Source organism: Muntiacus reevesi, chromosome 9, assembly GCF_963930625.1.
Source record: "Muntiacus reevesi chromosome 9, mMunRee1.1, whole genome shotgun sequence".
Taxonomy (NCBI): Eukaryota; Metazoa; Chordata; class Mammalia; order Artiodactyla; family Cervidae; genus Muntiacus; species Muntiacus reevesi.
The window spans coordinates 8,403,024-8,422,124 of record NC_089257.1 but is presented as its reverse complement, the minus strand read 5'-3'; the positions used below and the strand labels follow the sequence as shown (position 1 = coordinate 8,422,124).

General features: G+C 37.3%; 1 protein-coding gene, 1 non-coding gene and 1 pseudogene across 2 annotated transcripts; 2 read left to right on the top strand and 1 right to left on the bottom strand.

Annotated features, from left to right (window-relative positions):
• Positions 1-5,690: 5,690 nt before the first annotated feature.
• LOC136174653 (olfactory receptor 4A15-like) lies at positions 5,691-6,608 on the top strand. Its single transcript, XM_065944829.1, has one exon. The coding sequence runs from the start codon at positions 5,691-5,693 to the stop codon at positions 6,606-6,608; it is 918 nt and encodes a 305-aa protein (XP_065800901.1).
• Positions 6,609-10,531: 3,923 nt separating this feature from the next.
• Positions 10,532-10,617, bottom strand: LOC136176125 (small nucleolar RNA SNORD62). The gene has a single exon (XR_010664501.1). It is a non-coding gene; the product is annotated as a small nucleolar RNA SNORD62 (small nucleolar RNA).
• Positions 10,618-14,816: 4,199 nt separating this feature from the next.
• On the top strand, positions 14,817-15,745 carry LOC136175478 (olfactory receptor 4C3D-like; annotated as a pseudogene).
• The last annotated feature ends 3,356 nt before the right edge of the window (positions 15,746-19,101 follow it).

Below are 19,101 nucleotides of genomic sequence, written 5' to 3'. Positions count from 1 at the left end.
GATCATAGGATTTTTCTGTAGTATACTTTTGGTTGTAAGCGACAGAAAGGTTAACTGAAATGCTTTTGAAATTTAAGGGTATTTGTTGATTGGCTAATATAACTGCAAACTTCAAAAAAACCAAGCTTCACAGTTAGTTGATATATTGGATCAATTATGGCATAAAGGAGTTCTTTTCTTGTTTTCTTGTCTGATTTGTCTTGACTTATATATCTGACTTACCTGGCACCTAGAAGGATTGCTATCTGAAACAACTCAGAGAAAAGACTCTTCATATGACTCTGGCAGAAGTAATTGACCTTGATCATCGGATACATACAACAAGGACTAAACCACTGTGGAGACAGGGCAGAATATTTTTGCATTTCAGGTGACCTATTAACACTTGGCTACCTCTTGCAACTCATATTGTGACAGTAAGCAAGAAACTGCAGGAGCCTGACCTGCATTTTGGGTAGATTGAAGATGTGATTAGACATTGAGGGGTAAAATTCTAGGCTATACCTTTAGCTAAGCCTCTAAAATCAGTTGAGGAGTTAGTGGAAGGTGAAGGGAGAACAGAGTCGACAGTGAAGGGAAAAGACAGTAGACAGACGCTGCAGCTCTGTGATCGGCAGCAGTGTCAAGTGGCATAGGTCATTACTCCTGCCGTTCTCCCCTAATCTGTCAGGAAACTATTTTTAGGTAAAGTCCCCACTTCTGAATTCATCATCAGCATTGAAATGAAGGAAGACAGAATGAATGTGACTGAATTCATTCTACTGGGACTTACCCAGGATTCTCAGATGCTGATAATTCTATTTTTGGTATTGCTTAGCATCTACATGGCAAATAGATGGGGGGAAAAAAATGGAAACTGTGACAGACTTTATTTTCTTGGTTCCAGATGGTGACCATCACTGCAGATGGTGACCACAGCCATGAAATTAAAAGACACTTGCTCCTTGGAAGAAAACTATGACAAATCTAGACAGCATATTAAAAAGCAGAGACATAAATTTGCCGACAAAGATCTGTAGAGTCAAAGCTATGGTTTGTCCAGTAGTCATGTACAAATGTGAGTTGGACCATGGAGAAAGCTATGCACCAAAGATTAGATATTTTCAATCTATGGTGTTGGAGAAGACTTTTGAGAGTCCCTTGGACAGCGAGGAGATGAAACCAGTCAATCCTAAAGGAAATCAACCCTGAATAGTCATTGGAAGGACTGATGTTGAAGCTGAAAGTCCAATACTTTAGCCACCTGATGTGAAGAGCCGATTCATTGAAAAGGACCTTGATGCTGGGAAAGATGGAGGGCAGGAGGAAGGAAGCAACAGAGGATGAGATGGTTGGATGGCATCACCATCATCAATGGACATGGGTTTGAGCAAACTCTGGGAGATGGTGAAGGACGAGGAAGCCTGGCTGCTGTGGTCCATGGAGTCACAAAGAGTTGGACATACTGAGACACTGAACAACAGTAAAAATGAGAAAAATTTTCCACGTTGTGGCAGAGAGAGAGATATCTCCAAAGATCCTGACACTGCCTCCGAGTTGAGAATCTGAAATTCACACTCAAGGACACTAACGCAGAAAATACATCTATAGTCCTGGAGAGGAAGAGTGTGAGAAAGAGAGAGAGAGAGAGAAAATTATGCAAAGCTAAGAGGATCCATCTCAAGTATTCATCAAAGAACTGATCTGTGTGTGCATCTGAAGAAAATACCTGGGGCTGGGGAAAGATTTACCCAGATGAATTAGAGAGAAAAGTGCTTGGTTCTCAAACTAGACCAGGAAGAGAGCCTACTCTCATTAGCTAGAAAACCTCATATTTACAGGAGTGGGGGGCAGTGCTGTTGGTTTAATATTTAGGAAAATTTTCATTAGCTGTGGGACATGACTAGTTCTAGACTGAGCATATCCCAGGACCAGCTTCAAGACTTGTATCAGCAATATATTTAAAAAAAAATCCTCAGAGAAAACACCCAAAGGAATCAAAACAAGTATTTTGTTCAAAATTTTGTGTCTTTGCTAATGTGAGCTATTAATCTAATTATTTCCACTTGATGCCCTTGAGTCATGCTGGTACAAGGGCTATGCTGGGTGCATAAAATGCATTAGGAAGTACATTGTTCCATTACTTCTATGAAAGTGTTGTGTAACATGTTATTTCTTGATTAGTTGCCATGCAAAATTAATTGATTAAAGCTAGATGGGAATGAACTATCTTGCAGGAGAATGGTAGGACTCTAAACATTCAATTTATTTGCACTTAGATTATCCCAGTTTTAAACTATTTCTCAATGTGTGTTTAGACCATTGTGTTTTTCATAGCAATGGTCTGTTTTCTTTTCTTGGCAAGTTAACTGGCATACATTCTTTTATCATATCATTTTTGTAGTCTTTTGTCCACAAAATTTGTGGAATCTGCAATGATGGCCCTCTTTTCAATCTTGATTCTGATAATTTGTTTTTTCTCTTATTTTTCATTAGTCCATTTGGCTAGAAATTATAATTTATTCAATGTTCAAAAGGATTGATTCCTGGTATTCTTTACTTTATATGAATTACTCTTCTAATGATGTATGTCTTTCAACACTTTCCGCACTACAATGTTATTTATGTTTATTCTAAATTTTCTTTTTTAACATTTTGAGACAGAAGTTTAGTTCATTCTTTAAAGTATCTATTGTTTTCTAATATTTGCATTTAAATCTATAAAGTTCTCTCTAATCACACAATTAGCTGCATCCATTTAATTTATACACATTTCAATGTATTATATATAGTCTTTTATGTATATTAATATATATATATCTTTTATAAATATTTTTCATATAGTTTTTATATACATGTATATCATAATGTTTCTCTTGAAAACATATTTTTGAAAATAGTCATGAGTGATTTTAGGCTAAATAATTGAAAAATATTACACTTGTGTTATAAATTTCTGTTTAAAGTACATATGTGCTTTATGATTTAAGTTCTTAGAAATATATTGCAAATTGTGTCATGGCCTTAGGTATTTCCTACTTTGGTGGATGCCCTGTGAGCACTTTGAGATGAATGGAACAGTCCCACAAATACTTTTTTCTTTTCCTAGTATGATACTAAAACTGATAAAACTGTTTCTATCAATTGTGTATCTGATATAATGTGACACCTTTTATCTGCATTTGAAATAAGGTTTAAATGACTTGTTCTGAAATTAACATTCATGATTGGGAATTGGTTCAGATATCATCTTCAAAGATAAAGCTTAAACTTAAAAAGATTTGCTTGTTTTGAAGAACATAATTTCACAAGGAAGTTTTCACATATTTCATTTCTGTCCAGATTTGATTTTTTCTTTTGGTGATAAGACCTAAATTTGCTTTTCATGACTTTTTTCCAGAGGGCAGAATTTTATAAGTCTTGTTCCACACGGTGATTGTTCTTGTACCATCTCTGGAGATCTACCCTCAAAATTATGACTAAGGTCCCAGTGAATTTAATTAGACAGAATCATACTTGGAGACGCAGGGATCAAATGACTCAGCTGTATGTGCTGCACTTAAATGTAGACAAAGTGCTTACGGCTCTTTGCCAGGACCTGCGGATCATTTGTCTACAACAGTAATCACATGCCTGGCTTCTTCTGGAACTGAAATGATGGACTCAGAACATAATGAAGTGTGTATATGAAATTATTCGTCCTTCAGGAACACTAAAGTTCAACAACACTGTGTGAAGACAGGACAGTAAGTGATTAAGAATCAAAATGTTGCAACAGCTATTTCACTATTTCACTTTGACTCCTACAAGTGCAAACAGAAAATATTTTATTATAAACAATTTACACACAGTTTGAAGTTTTTTCTCTCTGTCTGATTAACATACTGATTTAATATCCGTTTGTTATCAGGACAAATCCAGCCAAAAGTGAACATTCTGAGTTTCTGTTCACAATCAAGATTCAGAGTTCCTTAGGAAACAGACATTCATATTCATTTCGAAAATCTCAGTAATTTGAAAAGTAATTTTTAAAAAATAACTAAGATGGTTTTGATTTTCTGCAAGCATGTAAAGCATTGGCCACAGGAAGCAGTTCAAGGTGCTGTGAGGCTGCATGAATCTCACTCTCTGCATTACCAGAGACAGCATCAGTGCGTGAAGGACAAGCAAGAAGGAACCAGGGCCCAGAACATGGATTGAGCAGCTTTCTTCATAGACAGGTAGCATATTTTAGAAACAAATATTTTAGAAGCACATTTAGAAACAAATATTTTAGAAGCATATTTAGAAATAAAATTCTGAATGAGTCTTTTTCAATTTTGTAAGAGTATGTTGGTGAGGTGAGCTTTCTTTCTTTTTTTTTTTTTTTTTTCACTTATTTTTATTAGTTGGAGGCTAATAGATTTCTTACTTGCTCAGTCGTGTCCAACTCTTTGGGACCCTTCGGATTATAGCCCACCGGGCTCCTCTGTCCATGGGATTTTCTAGGCAAGAATTCTAGAGTGGGTTGCCATTTCCTCCTCAGAAGGATCTTCCTGACCTGGAAACTGAACCTGCATCTCCTGTGTATCCTGCATAGAAGACTGATTCTTTGCCCACTGAGCCTTCAGGGAAGCCCAGCATGGGGTTAGAATTCAGTCTTTTAGAGTTTTCCTTTGTGCTTTTCATAATAAGTCATGTTAGAACACCTTTATGATTATTAAATATGTTGATTCAATAGATTGATTCTATTCTGTAATACTTCTTTTGAATAATTTCATTACTAATGATTTGGAATAAAGTTACCTACTTGAAGGTAAAATATCCTTAGAAATTAATTTCAAAGGTAATGATCTTGGGATAGTTCCATGGGTAGAGATATATAACTCTGATAATAGTTTTAATTTGTATATTCTCTAACATTGTGTGTTAATTAAAAGATGAGGTAACATCTATAAACCTTGACTGAGTGACCCTCGAGAATTCGAACAAATACTGTAATAAGTAAACCGTGACTTAAAGTCCTATTTTTTTGTTCACAGGTGGGTTTAGGCCTCCTATCATATTTGTTGGCCATTTAGAAGCAGTCTTATGTTATTTTTTTGTTGATATTTTATTCCACATTTCATACTTTTATGTTTACCTTTTCTTCATTAGATGATAACTCTCTGTATCATCCAATATGTAAGTCTTTCTTCGAACATTTCATCTATTGCTGTTTTGGTATCATTTCCTAAATCCTTAAAAAACATGAAATTGTCAAAAAACCTATTTGAGATTTCAAGGATTGGTTAAGAATATTCTTTCAACCCTAGAATGAAGAAGTGTACCTCCTTTATGAAATGGATAGTAAATATAAAGTAAATCTTGCTTTACATTTTTATTAAACTTTTAATCAATTTTTTTTATTTTTAATAGATATTAGGTATACGTACAGTAATTAACTTCCAGATGGAAAGCTAATAGTGACACCTCCTTTATTTAATGATGTGTCCTTTTCCCACAAATGTCTCTAATTAATTGCCTCTCTATTAGTGTGCAAGATTTTGAGATTAATGATGATGTTTTAATAAGCCTTGATCTTATTAATAATATCTGAAAGTATAAGAACCATACTGCTCATTTGTTGAATGAATGAACAAATTACCATGACATGTCAGGAAGTCAGTCATAAGAATTATATTGATAGAAAATGTCATCCTGAACTCTGAATAAAAGATGCAGAAAGACCTATGGAACAAAGGAACAATGTAACTGAGTTTGTCCTCTTGGGGCTCACTCAGAGCCCCCAGGGTCAGAAGATACTATCTGTCATCTTCTTGCTCATCTACATCGTGACCATGGCGGGCAATCTCCTCATTGTCCTGACCGTGGTGTCCAGCCCAGCGCTTGGCATCCCCATGTACTTCTTTCTTGGCAACTTATCATTTATGGATGCTGTTTATTCTACTACAGTCACCCCAAATATGATTATAGACTTATCCTGCGCAAAGAAAACCATTTCATTCCAAGCATGCATGACCCAGCTTTTTACAGAGCACTTATTTGGTGGTGCTGAGATTTTGCTCCTGGTACTCATGGCCTATGACCGCTACGTGGCCATCTGCAAGCCTCTGCATTATATGACAGTGATGAATCAACGGGTATGTGTTCTGTTACTGCTGTTAGCCTGGACTGGGGGGTTTGTACATGCTATCGTTCATATTCTCTTTGTTTACAGTCTCCCCTTCTGTGGCCCCAATGTCATTGACCACTTCGGATGTGACATGTACCCCTTGTTAAAACTGGCCTGCACTGACATCCGCATAATTGGCTTCACGGTGCTGGCTAATGATGGGGCCATCTGCGTGGTCCTCTTCACGCTCTTGCTCCTCTCCTACGGGGTCATCCTGCGCTCCCTGAAGGATCTCAGTCAGGAAGGGAGGCGCAGAGCCTGGTCCACCTGTGGCTCCCACGTCACTGTGGTGGTCCTCTTCTTCGTGCCCTGTATTTTTCTGTATGTGAGACCTCCTTCCACTTTACCCATTGATAAATACTTGGCAGTGTTTTACACCATCGTCACCCCAATGTTGAACCCTCTGATCTATACACTGAGAAATGGAGAGATGCAAAATGCCATGAAAAAGCTCTGGAACAGAAGACGAAAATGAGGCCGTAGGGAAATATGTCACCGATTTTCAATGAAAAATTGCTCTTCTCAGGAAAACAACATGTGATTTTTTAACTGTAGTATCTTCTCAGGCTAAATAACTTGGGTATGATGAAAAACATCTCTTATTGAATAATTTGAATGATCAAAATATACTTTAATATTTTCAAAATTTCCTAGTTCAAAATACATATTTGTTTGAAATGCATTTTTATGATTTCCATGATTTCTTGGGGGAAGTACATATAGTTTTGGGGTAAAAAAATGTTTCTTTCAGACTATAGATTTATGTTCTATATGATGAGTTAAGCTATATAGTTAACACTGTTAATTTATTAGATTAGGGGAAGATTTTACCATATTTCTCTCTAAAATAATGCAATATTTTTCAGAATAATAGGGTTTATTACATTACAGATTTCAGAAAAAATAATTAAAAATATAAATTCCTCCACACACAAACATACTTATTAATATTTGAAGTATAGATACAATTTTTCTACTGCAAGATTATTTATACATCATTTTGTTTCTGTTGCTTACCATCTTAAGATTGAAGAAGAATGTTTCAAAGATTTAAATTTAATAACAAGGCCATGTTTATAAAAATAATCTAAAGGAATGAAATTTTATGTAGAATAAAACCGAATCTTAATTTTCCAACTGTTATAATTATGAGTGTTTTAAAATAAATGTGTTATTTTAATATTTTTTGCTTTTACATTTCTATTACCATATTACTTTTGAAAAATTCCATTTCCTTCAAGTGATTTCATACACTTTAACCACTTTTTTGAACATTTCCATAAAAACATGTTTAGCATGTCATTGCTGAATATGCTTAGGTTTTCCCTTCTCCAGGGGATCTTCCTGACCCTGGGATTGAACCCAGGTCTCCTGGAATGCAGGTGGATTCTTCACCAGCTGAGTCACAAGGGAAGCCCAAGAATACTGGAGTGAGAAGCCTAACCCTTCTCCAGGGGATCTTCCTGACCCAGAAATCGAACTGGGGTGGGATGTTTCAAGAGAACGGCATCAAAACATGTATATTATCTGTAGTGAAACAGATCACTAGCCCAGGTTGAATGCATGAGACAAGTGTTCGGGGCTGGTGCACTGGGAAGACCCAGAAGGATGATGTGGGGAGGGAGGTGGGAGGGGGGATTGGGATGGGGAATACATGTAAATCCATGACTGATTCATGTCAATGTATGGCAAAAACCACTACAATATTATAAAGTAATTAGCCTCCTACGAATAAAAATAAATGGAAAAAATATAATAAGAAAATAAATGGGAAAGGAACTGAATAGATATTTCTCCAATGAAAATATAGGAATGGGCAGAGGAACATGAGAAGGTGCTCAGCATCGCTAATCACCAGAGAAATGCAACTCATAACACACAAGGAGATCGCCTTTCATCTGTTAGGATGGCCATATGAGATTTATATGAGACAAAAAAGTTTGGTGAGGATGTAGAGAAAAATGGAACTATACTATTAATGGGAATATAATTTTTTTCATTCACTATAGTGAACATTAGGGAGGGTTTTCAGGCAATTAAAAACAAAATCATTGTATTATGCAATCACGCTTTTGAGTGTATATTCAAGAATATGAAATCAGGAATCTGAAAGGTCATCTCTACTCCCATGTTCATTGCAGCATTATTCACAATAGCCAAGATCTGGATACAACTAAGTGAACATTGAAAGATGAATGGATAAAAGAAATATGAGATATATATATATGTGTGTGTGTGTGTGTGTGTGTGTGTGTGTGTGTGTGTACATATACTTCCCTTGTGGCTCAGATGGTAAAGTGTCTCCCTACAATGTGGGCGACCCGGGTTCGATCTCTGAGTTGGGAAGCTATTCCTGGAGAAGGGAATGGGAACTCACTCCAGTATTCTTGCCCCCCTTCAAAAAAAAAAAGAATGGATAAAAGAAATATGATATATATATATATACACATGTATATATATAAAAGACTTTCATTTAGCAATGTAAAAGAAGGGAATTCTGAAATTTGTGAAAACATAAAGGAACTTTAATGGCACTATGCCAAGTGAAATAAGCAGAAATAGAAAGACAGATACTCTATGATCTCACTTATATGTGAAACTAAAAAAAGAAAACAAAAGCAAACTCAGATGCAGAGAGAAGAATGTTGAATGCCAAGGGCTGGAGGATGAGAGTTAAAAAATGTCATTCAGTTCAGTTCAAATCAGTTCAGTCGCTCAGTCGTGTCCGACTCTTTGCGACCCCGTGAATCACAGCACGCCAGGCCTCCCTGTCCACCACCAACTCCCGGAGTTTACCCAAACTCATGTCCATTGAGTCGGTGATGCCATCCAACCATCTCATCCACTGTCGTCCCCTTTTCCTCCTGCCCTCAATCTTTCCCAGTATCTGGGTCTTTTCCAATGAGTCAGCTCTTCGCATCAGGTGGCCAAAATATTGGAGTTTCAGCTTCAGCATCAGTCCTTCCAATGAACACCCAGGACGGATCTCCTTTAGGATGGACTGGTTGGATCTCCTTGCAGTCCAAGGGACTCTCAAGAGTCTTCTCCAACACCACAGTTCAAAACATCAATTCTTCGGTGCTCAGCAAATGTTGTCATATTTGCTTCTACTTCAATTTGAAGAAATATTGAAAGATTTATGAAGCCACAGCCCAGAACTTTTCAATTTCTGGTAAACAACCTAGATGCCCTTCTGGGATCAAAGGATTTTGGTTTGGGCTAACACCATGGGGTCACAAAGAGTTGGACACGACTTAGTGACTGAACAACAACAATAAAACGTGAGCTCTGTCGTGAGTGCTTTAGCGTTTGAAAACATGTTTCTCTATCTATTGAAATGCATGAGGTTGCCCATAAGATTATTCTGGCAGGTATTGGGTTTTGTAAAATTAGTCCCTGAAACTATCAAACATCAAAACATACCTCAACTATTTTCTGATGAACTATGATATGATCCGTACATAACATTTTTTGTTTCATTCTAGTTTACCCTTCAAGTTTGAGAATCCGTGTTGCTGTCTCTCCAGGGTTTTAAACCACCAAAAATCCAGGGGTTTTGGATCTGTATTCTGGAGACAATCTTTTCTGGAATAGCTCCAAAAACTCTTCTTTTGAAAAATTATTTTCATGGGCAATCTTCACTGATTTAGATGTAATTCCCTGTGACTCAGGTGGTAAAGAATCTGCTTGCAGTGTGGGAGACCTGAGTTTGATACCTGGGTCAGGAAGATCCCCTGGAAAAGGGAGTGGTAACCCACTTCAGTATTTTTGCCTGGAGAATTCCATAAACAGAGCAGCCTGGGGACTACAGTTCATGGGGCTGTAAGAATCAGACATGCCTGAGTGCCTAGCACTTTCACTTTCCACCCTCTTTCCCTTTTATGCTTCTCTAGGGCTTTTGGAGCTGGGCTAAAGAGACCTAGGGGTTCCAAGGCAATCTCTTTGCCCAGTATGTTAGCTACTTAAGTGGAAACTGGGTGACCCCTTAATGGACCACAGTGAGTAGATCTCAGTCTATTTTGAGGTTCAGAATGATGACTTTTTCAGTGCATGCTAATTCTCTAATCTCACACTTTAATTTCAGAGCTGAAAGAAGAGTTCAAGATACTTACATAATATTTCAGCAAAATCCATATTTATCATAGTTCTTTAGATAGGTTCAAATCCTCATTCAAAGTGTTTTTTGGCATCCGCCTTCACAAATATTATTGCAGAACCATAATAATAAAATATCCAGCCAACCTATTAATAGGTTTAGTCACATGGTTTCAGTTCTCATAATCACTTTTCCTTCATGATGCATGCTGCTCACAGTGATTATATTCTCCGGAACCCATCGACAGTTATGTCCAATTTATGTTTCTCTCTCTTTTTTTTTTTTAAAGGAGGCTGCCATGGTCTCTCAGTCACGGTCCTCTTCATCTCCCTGCTATTGAGTCCACAGTGGAGGGTCAGAAGGATCTATTGGAATCGCATCACTGAGCAATTTATGTTTCTCTTTAAAGAAAGCATATTTGAATATTTTGAGTAAGTGTAGCTATATATAGGAATATCAATACATTGAATTCGGTTGAATTGAATTCAATGTATTTACAGAATAATTTCAAACTTCAGCATTTATTTCTTTTTGTAGATAATTGCAAAGAGTCTTAAACCTGGCGGTAGCATAAACATGTCATGTCTGTTTAGTTGTAAAACATAACTTAAAGACAAAAGTCCTGACCCAGGATTTAATGATGTGATTCGTCACCTTCCCTTGGTAAATGGTGTCCCTATCCACTTTTTCATGCTTCCTTGTTATAAACTGTGTATGTCATTGCTCATTTTTAACATTCCATAAAGATATTATAGGACTAAATTTAAATGTAAAATGCATTTTACCATTTTTTAATATAACTGAAGAATGGAATTACTGTCATCATAAACATGTTAATCTAATTACAGAATTGGCACAAAAAATAAGCATTTTGAGGAAGTACTATAAACTTTTTCTATTATGAAGTGCTAATGTTACAAAGGGGTTCATAATTATCACTTAACGTACATATGGAAACAATATTTATAAATTGTGATTAACATGACAGTAGCTCAATTAAAAATAAAATATCAAAATAAAAATTAAAAATAAAACACACATCTAAGTGTTTAATTTATATGGTATCAAATATTCAGACTCCATACTTAAGCTCATTTATTATCAAATATCCAGTTTATGGCTTCCCAGGTTACCCTGTGGTAAAGAATTTGCCTGACAATGAAGCAAATGCAAGCGATACAGTTTTGGTCCCTGGCAGGCTGTAGTCCATGGGGATCACAAAGAGTCAGACACCACTGAACACACACACACACACACACAATCCAAGTTTGTAAGTGGTCAACTTTTTCTCTTTTGAGATGGTGTTTTGTTTTCATATAGACTTATGGATGAAGTTTAAAATTAGAGAGGAGCACTGTTTAAGTTCCTCTCTGATGTTGTCACCTTATTTGAAATAATTGGTTTTTTGGCAAGACCTGTTAATGATAGGGAAATACCCATGAGTTCCAATTAGTCACAGCGAAGAAATTTCATAGATTTTGCCAACCAATAGGATATATGGTAGTGCTGTTAGGGCTTCTACAAAGTTACGATTTATAAATCAAGAGACACTTACTGCAGCTGAGTTGGTTGACATTTTTATCTTGTGGGTTTTACTTCTTTCCTGAGCAACTAACAGCTGCCTGGGGCCTAGCCATGGAGGTATGTCAGACACTTTCTTAGGTGAGATTATTATTTTAGAAATCATATAATCATACATTCTCAGGTTTAAATACATATTACAAATCACACAATCAACCCTCATCCAAGCTTACCTTAGATTTAAATTCCTTTTTTCAGCATACAAAATAACAAGAAAGGTAGACTCAGCTATAGTACTACCAATTTAGAACTAAGAATATTTTGGAGTTGTTTATTTCTTATTGATGTATACTTAAATGGGCTTCCCTGGTGGCTCAGAGGGTAAAGAATCTGCCTGCTAATGGAGGAGATGTGAATGCGATGAGTAGGGAACATCCCCTGCAGAAGGGAATGGCTACCCATTCCAGTATTCTTGTCTGGAGAATTCCATGGACAGAAGAGCCTGGAAGGCTACAGTCCATGGGGTTGCAAAGAGTTGGACATAATGGAGTGACTAACACTTTCTCCTTTCATATATTTAAATTAATTGAATTAATAATATAATTAGTTGCAATTACATAAGTTAGAATAAATTTGTAAGTCAAATATGCATCCAAAATTTCCCTCACTTAATATTACAACTTTAGAAGTTTTTATGACATTGCACAATTTTTAAAAGCATCACTCTTAAAAAGTATATATTATTCAAAAAGATGTACTATATGTTATTCAAATAGATGTAGAATTAAAAGGAATTTTAATTATCTTATTCCCCAGTGTTGAACATTCCATGCTATTTCTAAATTTTCCACAGTTCTTATTAATAGCATTGGACAAATTTGTACATAGTGATTTTTCTCTTTTAAAAATATTTCACATTAGAGTTTATTCCTAAAAGAAGTATCACAGAGCCAAAGAAAAAATGAAAAAAAAATAATTTATATTTTTTCATAGTTGTTTCTAAAATACTTTCATAAACTGTGTTTAATTCTTACTTTATTTACACTACCCTCTTTATCTGCTGGGGGATCCCGCTAAAGAAGGAGGAAATGCTGTGACATCGGTGCATTTTGTTTCCACGTATGCATAAATGTTTCACCTTAGATAATTAAAAATACAGTTTTTTATTCATTTATCTTTGAAAACATATGCTTTATGAAATATATTTAATTGCGTCTATTTCTCTTGTCCTTGGCAAATTTAAAACCGCGAATTTCTTGTTGTGTTAGTCACGCACTGTCGTGTAAGCAGGAACGGTGGATGCTGTCGGAAGATGGGAGAAGACGGCGTGGGGATGCACGGAGCAGAGACATAAAGGACCCGGAAGGTCGTTCCTGCTGTGGACGGGCGAGCCGCCGCTCTTTGGTATGGTAGGTCAGGCACTAAGGGCGTTTAATAGCAACACCATTTATGACTTTGTATGAATAAGCATACATTAAATTCATAGTAAGTGTCCAGTAAATGTTTGTTGACTGAGTGAACTTGTAGGAATAAATAGCAAGTAATTGATTTTATATGTGTTTGTGGTAGTCGGTGCATATACACGTATATGTATGGTGCATTACCTGTCTCTCTAGCAAATTATTCCTGTTCTTCATATTAAATTCTTATTTACTTGAAAGTATTTCCTTTACTTGAAAGATCTTTGTGTGTTGAACACCTGTATGAATTGAGTTTTTGTTTTTTTTTTTTTAACTAAAATTAAGTTATGGGTTTCTCTGGTAGCTCAACTGGTAAAGAAACTGCTTGCAATGCAGGAGACCTGGGTTCAATCCCTGGTTTGGGAAGATTCCCTGGAGAAGGGGATGGCGACTCACTTTAGTATTCTTGCCTGGAGACTATCATGGACAGAGGAGCCTGAGGTCTGGCAGGTTACAGTTCGTGGGGTTGCAAAGAGTCGGACACAACTGAGCAACTCACACACACACACACACACACACACACACACACACACACACACACTCTGAAGCAATGAATATGCGGAATATGTATATTAAATTATATGTGGAGCAGAGTTTTGAAAAATAAAATAATCGATTAACATATACGCAAACTATCTTTAAAGTAAAATGATCCATAACATGCACTTTTCTAGAGACATTTGAATATTTTCATGCTGACTCTGGAGAGTGTTCAGAAACTCTTTTTTGTTATTAATTAGCTTATTTATTTTAGTCCAGGTTCGATGCATGATACAGAAACTCTAAACTGGAGTGCAGCTTCACTTCCAGTTTCTCACACAGTAGAGATTGTAGATCGACAGAGCTGGAGGACAAGGGCGTTTGAGCTTCTGCTGAGTTTATGCTTCGGTGAAGCAAGCATATCTTTACTTTTGGAGAATGACAATTTAATACCAAATGTTTACTCATTATCTGATCGGTTTCAGGCACTGCGGACATTATTCCAGGCATTCTAGTGGGACAGTGAGGAAACACAGCTGAGCAGTTTATGTGTTCTGATAGGTACCAGAGAGGATGTTTCACCAAGGACTTATATCTATTTCCCTAAACTCCCTGATTTCTTGATCATGTTTTTTCTTTCCAAAGTTAGGAGTCGAGATGTCAAACTGAAATTCCATCACGGAAAAAGGAATAACTCTTATGTATGTACAGCAGTTCTCAGCCTGTAAAACACATCTGAGAATTACGATTTGTAATCTCACGGACACAGTGAAGGGCCTGAAGAACTGAGATGATGCAGCAAAGTCCATTGGGGTCAGAACAAGAAGGAGAATTCAGATCTCAATTAGACAGTCCAGTGTTTTTTCAGTAAATTACACATCAAATTTGCCCTACAGGTGGTTTACAGGTGACTGGTGCTAGGTATCTGAAGAGATGGAAAGCTTGATGGAGGAAAGAAGGAAAAATTGAAACAAGTACTGGGACAAAGTGTCAAGGGTATACTCCACAGTTACAGTGATTGCACTATTTTGTTGTAAACGTTAGAACACAATTCTTTGGTGATAACGAATATGATTCTTTGTTCCTTTGTAGGTGAGTCAGGCCCCAGGAAGCTGTTCCTTGCTGAATGGATGTCCTCAGGCCTCCCAACAATGTGACTGAATTTGTTCTCCTGGGACTCACACAGAATCCACACTTGCAGAAAATACTCTTCATTGTCTTTCTGTTCATTTTTTTATTCACTGTTTTGTCCAATCTGCTCATAGTCATCACCGTCCCCCTCAGCCCTACACTTTCTGCTCCCATGTACTTCTTTCTCACTTACTTGGCCTTATTAGATGCCTCCTTCACCTCAGTCACCACGCCTAAATTGATCATTGACCTGCTGTTTCAGAGGAGATCCATCTCTTGGGGTGCCTGCCTGACTCAGATCTTTTTGGAGCACTTCCTGGCAGCATCAGAGGTCATCATCCTCACCGTCATGGCCTACGACCACTACGTGGCCGTCTGCAAGCCTCTGTACTACACGGCCGTCATGCGGCAGGGGCTCTGCCAGCTCCTGGTGGTGGTGGCCTGGGTCGGGGGGGTCCTGCATGCCTCAGTGCAGATCCTTTTCACCATGGACTTGACCTTCTGTGGTGCCAGCGTCATCGACCACTTCATGTGTGATTTCTTCTCGCTGTTGGAGCTTGCCTGCAGTGACACCTACATACCTGGAATGGTGGTGGCAGCCAACAGCGGGGGCATGTGTGCTTGCTCATTTTTTCCCTGCTGCTCATCTCCTACATAGCCATCCTGAGCTCCCTGAAATCCCATGGCTCTGAAGGACGGCGCAGAGCCCTCTCTACATGTGGCGCCCACTTTACAGTAGTGGTGCTCTTCTTTCTGCCTTGTGTGTTCACCTACACGCGTCCTGTGGCCACGTACCCTGTGGACAAGTGGGTGACTGTGTTCTTTGCAATCCTCACACCCATGTTAAACCCTATCATTTACACAGTGAGAAACACAGAGGTGAAAAATGCCGTGAGGAGTCTGATGAAGAAGAGAGTACCTTAGGCTGTCCATGATACCAAGAAAGTGACGATTATATACATATATAGGAAGGATTATACATGCTGCAAATTGTGAAAGTAAATTAGCAAATTTTGCAGATTATTGACAAAAATGGCCTAGAAAATAGGCATTTTGACAACTTTTTCAAATACTTTGCCAAGACTTGTATATTCATACTCACAGTTTCAGAATAGCCAATGGGAAGAATATCAACAATAAGCCCCTAGTTTATTTATTGTAGAGTATATTCTTCCAGTGTCTTATTATTAATTTTTAAACATTATTCAGATAAGTTACTTGGATGAAATTGATTTTTTCATATGACCTTCATGTCAGAAACCTTGTTTTTGCATAGCCTATGGTCCAGCCAGTAAGGAACAGATATACTTAGATACATGCATGGCAGGGAGAGTTGGGGAAGTTTAAGAATCAGGGTTGAATTTTCTATTAATTTTCAAAAATCAGCAAGAGGAAACACCTAGGAAAAGAGATAATGATAACTCACAAACTATTTCTTTTTTTTCGCACAAAAATTAAGCCAGAAACTTTGAAATTATTCTTTATTTGCTCTTATTTTATAAAGTATCTTCATGACTCATAGCTTTCCTTGAACATGAAGGAAATGTTTCTTTTTATGTCTCAAGACTTGAGGAGCCATTTGAAACTAGAAGGGTAAGCATCTTTTATTAAATTTCAATAGAAAATCATATGGGTAGATCCCAAAGCTCTAGATCTATACATCTGATACATATATATTTACATTAATTGAAACTTTTATTAATATTATCTGTCAAGCATCTTTGTTTCAGCTGATTTTGTCATGTACTAAGCTGGTGGTTCCATTATCATTAATCCCATTTTGTTGCTGTTGTTTAGTTGTTAAATCATGTCCAGCTCTTTTGCAACCCCATGGACTGCAGCCCACCAGGCTTCTCTGTCCGTGGGATTTCCCAGGCAAGAATACTGGAGTGGGTAGCCATTCCCTTCTCCAAGGGATCTTCCTGACCCAGAGATTGAACCTGTGCCTCCTGCATTGACAAGCCAATTCTTTACCACGGAGACAACTGGAAGCCCTATTCCGCCCATTTTACAGAAGCAAACTGAAGCCAAGAGAGGTTTACTAATTTACTTGTCTCACCTCACATGCCCTTCCTCCATTAGTGTGTTAGAAACTATTACACTGGGATGTATCATCCTTTCAAAAGTTTCAGCTACAAGCTTCCAGTCCAGGTCTTTAAAACCCAGTCTTACTGCTTTCAAATGAGACAGGGTTGTCTGTTGTGTGTGTAGGTGTATCAGTTCAGTTCAGTTCAGTCGCTCAGTTGTGTCTGACTGTATGACCCCATGGATTGCAGCACACCAGGTGTATAGGTAAATTTATCTGCAGTCTTAATGATCCACTTTGTCCTTTAAGAAGACGGTGTCAAATACACAAATAAACTCAAAATGGATTAAAGATCTAAATGTAAGACCAGAAACTATAAAACTCCTAGAGAAAACACAGGCAAAACACTCTCTGACATAAATCACAGAGGATCCTCTATGACCCACCTCTCAGGGTAATGGAAATAAAAGCAAAAATAAACAAATGGGACCTAATTAAACTTAAAAGCTTTTGCACAACAAAGGAAACTATAAGTAAGGTGAAAAGCCTTTAAAATGGGAGAAAATAATAGCAAACGAAGCAACTGACAAAGAATTAACCTCAAAAATATATACAAGCAGCTCCTGCAGCTTAATTCCAGAAAAATAAATGACCCAATCAAAAAATGGGCCAAAGAACTAAGCAGACATTTCTCCAAAGAAGACATACAGATGGCTAACAAACACATGAAAAGATGCTCAACATCACTCATTATCAGAGAAATGCAAATCAAAACCACAAGGAGGTACCATTACACGCCAGTCAGAATGACTGCTATCCAAAAGTCTACAAGCAATAAATGCTGGAGAGGGTGTGAAGAAAAGGGAACCCTCTTACACTGTTGGTGGGAATGCAAGCTAGTACAGGCGCTATGGAGAAGAGTTTGGAGATTCCTTAAAAAACTGGAAATAGAACTGCCATATGACCCAGCAATCCCACTCCTGGGCATACACACCAAGGAAACCATATCTGAAAGAGACACGTGCACCCCAATGTTCATCGCAGCACTGTTTATAATAGCCAGGACATGGAAGCAACCTAGATGCCCATCAGCAGACGAATGGATAAGGAAGCTGTGGTACATATACACCATGGAATATTACTCGGCCATTATAAAGAATGCATTTGAATTAGTTCTAATGAGGTGGATGAAACTGGAGCCTATTATACAGAGTGAAGTTAGACAGAAATAAAAACACCAATACAGTATACTAACACATATATATGGAATTTACAAAGATGGTAATGATGACCCTATATGCGAGACAGTAAAAGAGACACAGATGTATAGAACCGTCTTTTTGGACCTTGTGGGAGAAGGTGAGGGTGGGAAGATTTGAGAAAATAGCATTGAAACATGTATATTATCATATGTGAAACAGATCACAAGTCCAGGCTGATGCATGAGACAGGGTGCTCAGAACTGGTGCACTGGGATGACCCAGAAGGATGGAATGGGGAGGGAGGTGGGAGGGGGATTCAGGATGCAGAACACATGTACACCCATGGCTGATTCATGTCAAAGTATGGCAAAAGCCACTACACTATTGTAAAGTAATTAGCCTCCAATTCAAATAAACAAATTAATTTAAAAAATAATATAAAAAATGAAGATGGTGTCAAATATGTTGCAGACTTGTCTCACATGTAGCAGTGTATTTCAGCAGTAAAAGTTAATTCGTTTCATGAAAGTTCAAGTTATGCCACTTCACTATTACAAAAGACAAACATTACTATGGCAAAGTTTACTTGCAATGGAAAGGAATCTGAAAAAATGTATATATATATATATATATATATATATAACTGAATCACTTTTTTCAGCAATTGAATCTAACACAATGTTGCAAATTAACTGTTCTTCTATTAGAAAATGGAAAAAATATTTTTAATAGCTCTGTAATATTAAAATGATTTTTTTAAGTAAAATGAAAAATCCCCTTTGGATTAAAAAAAAATTTAGTGAAAATAAGTACTAATGTAGGCCTTCATAAAAGTCATGTGGCTAAGGTGAACTTTCAGAAAGTGGGGATACCCACGGTGCTAATCTATGCCCGTGGTCACACTGTGAAAATTGTCTTTGAGGTATTCTTCCCTTATTTATTTATTTTTTTGGATGGTGGGGCTTTCTTCTCTCCATCTCTCTGTTGAACTTCATTTCCTGAGTTATTTGCATGCTTTGGGGTAATCTTGTGTGAAGCAAAAGCATCTGATG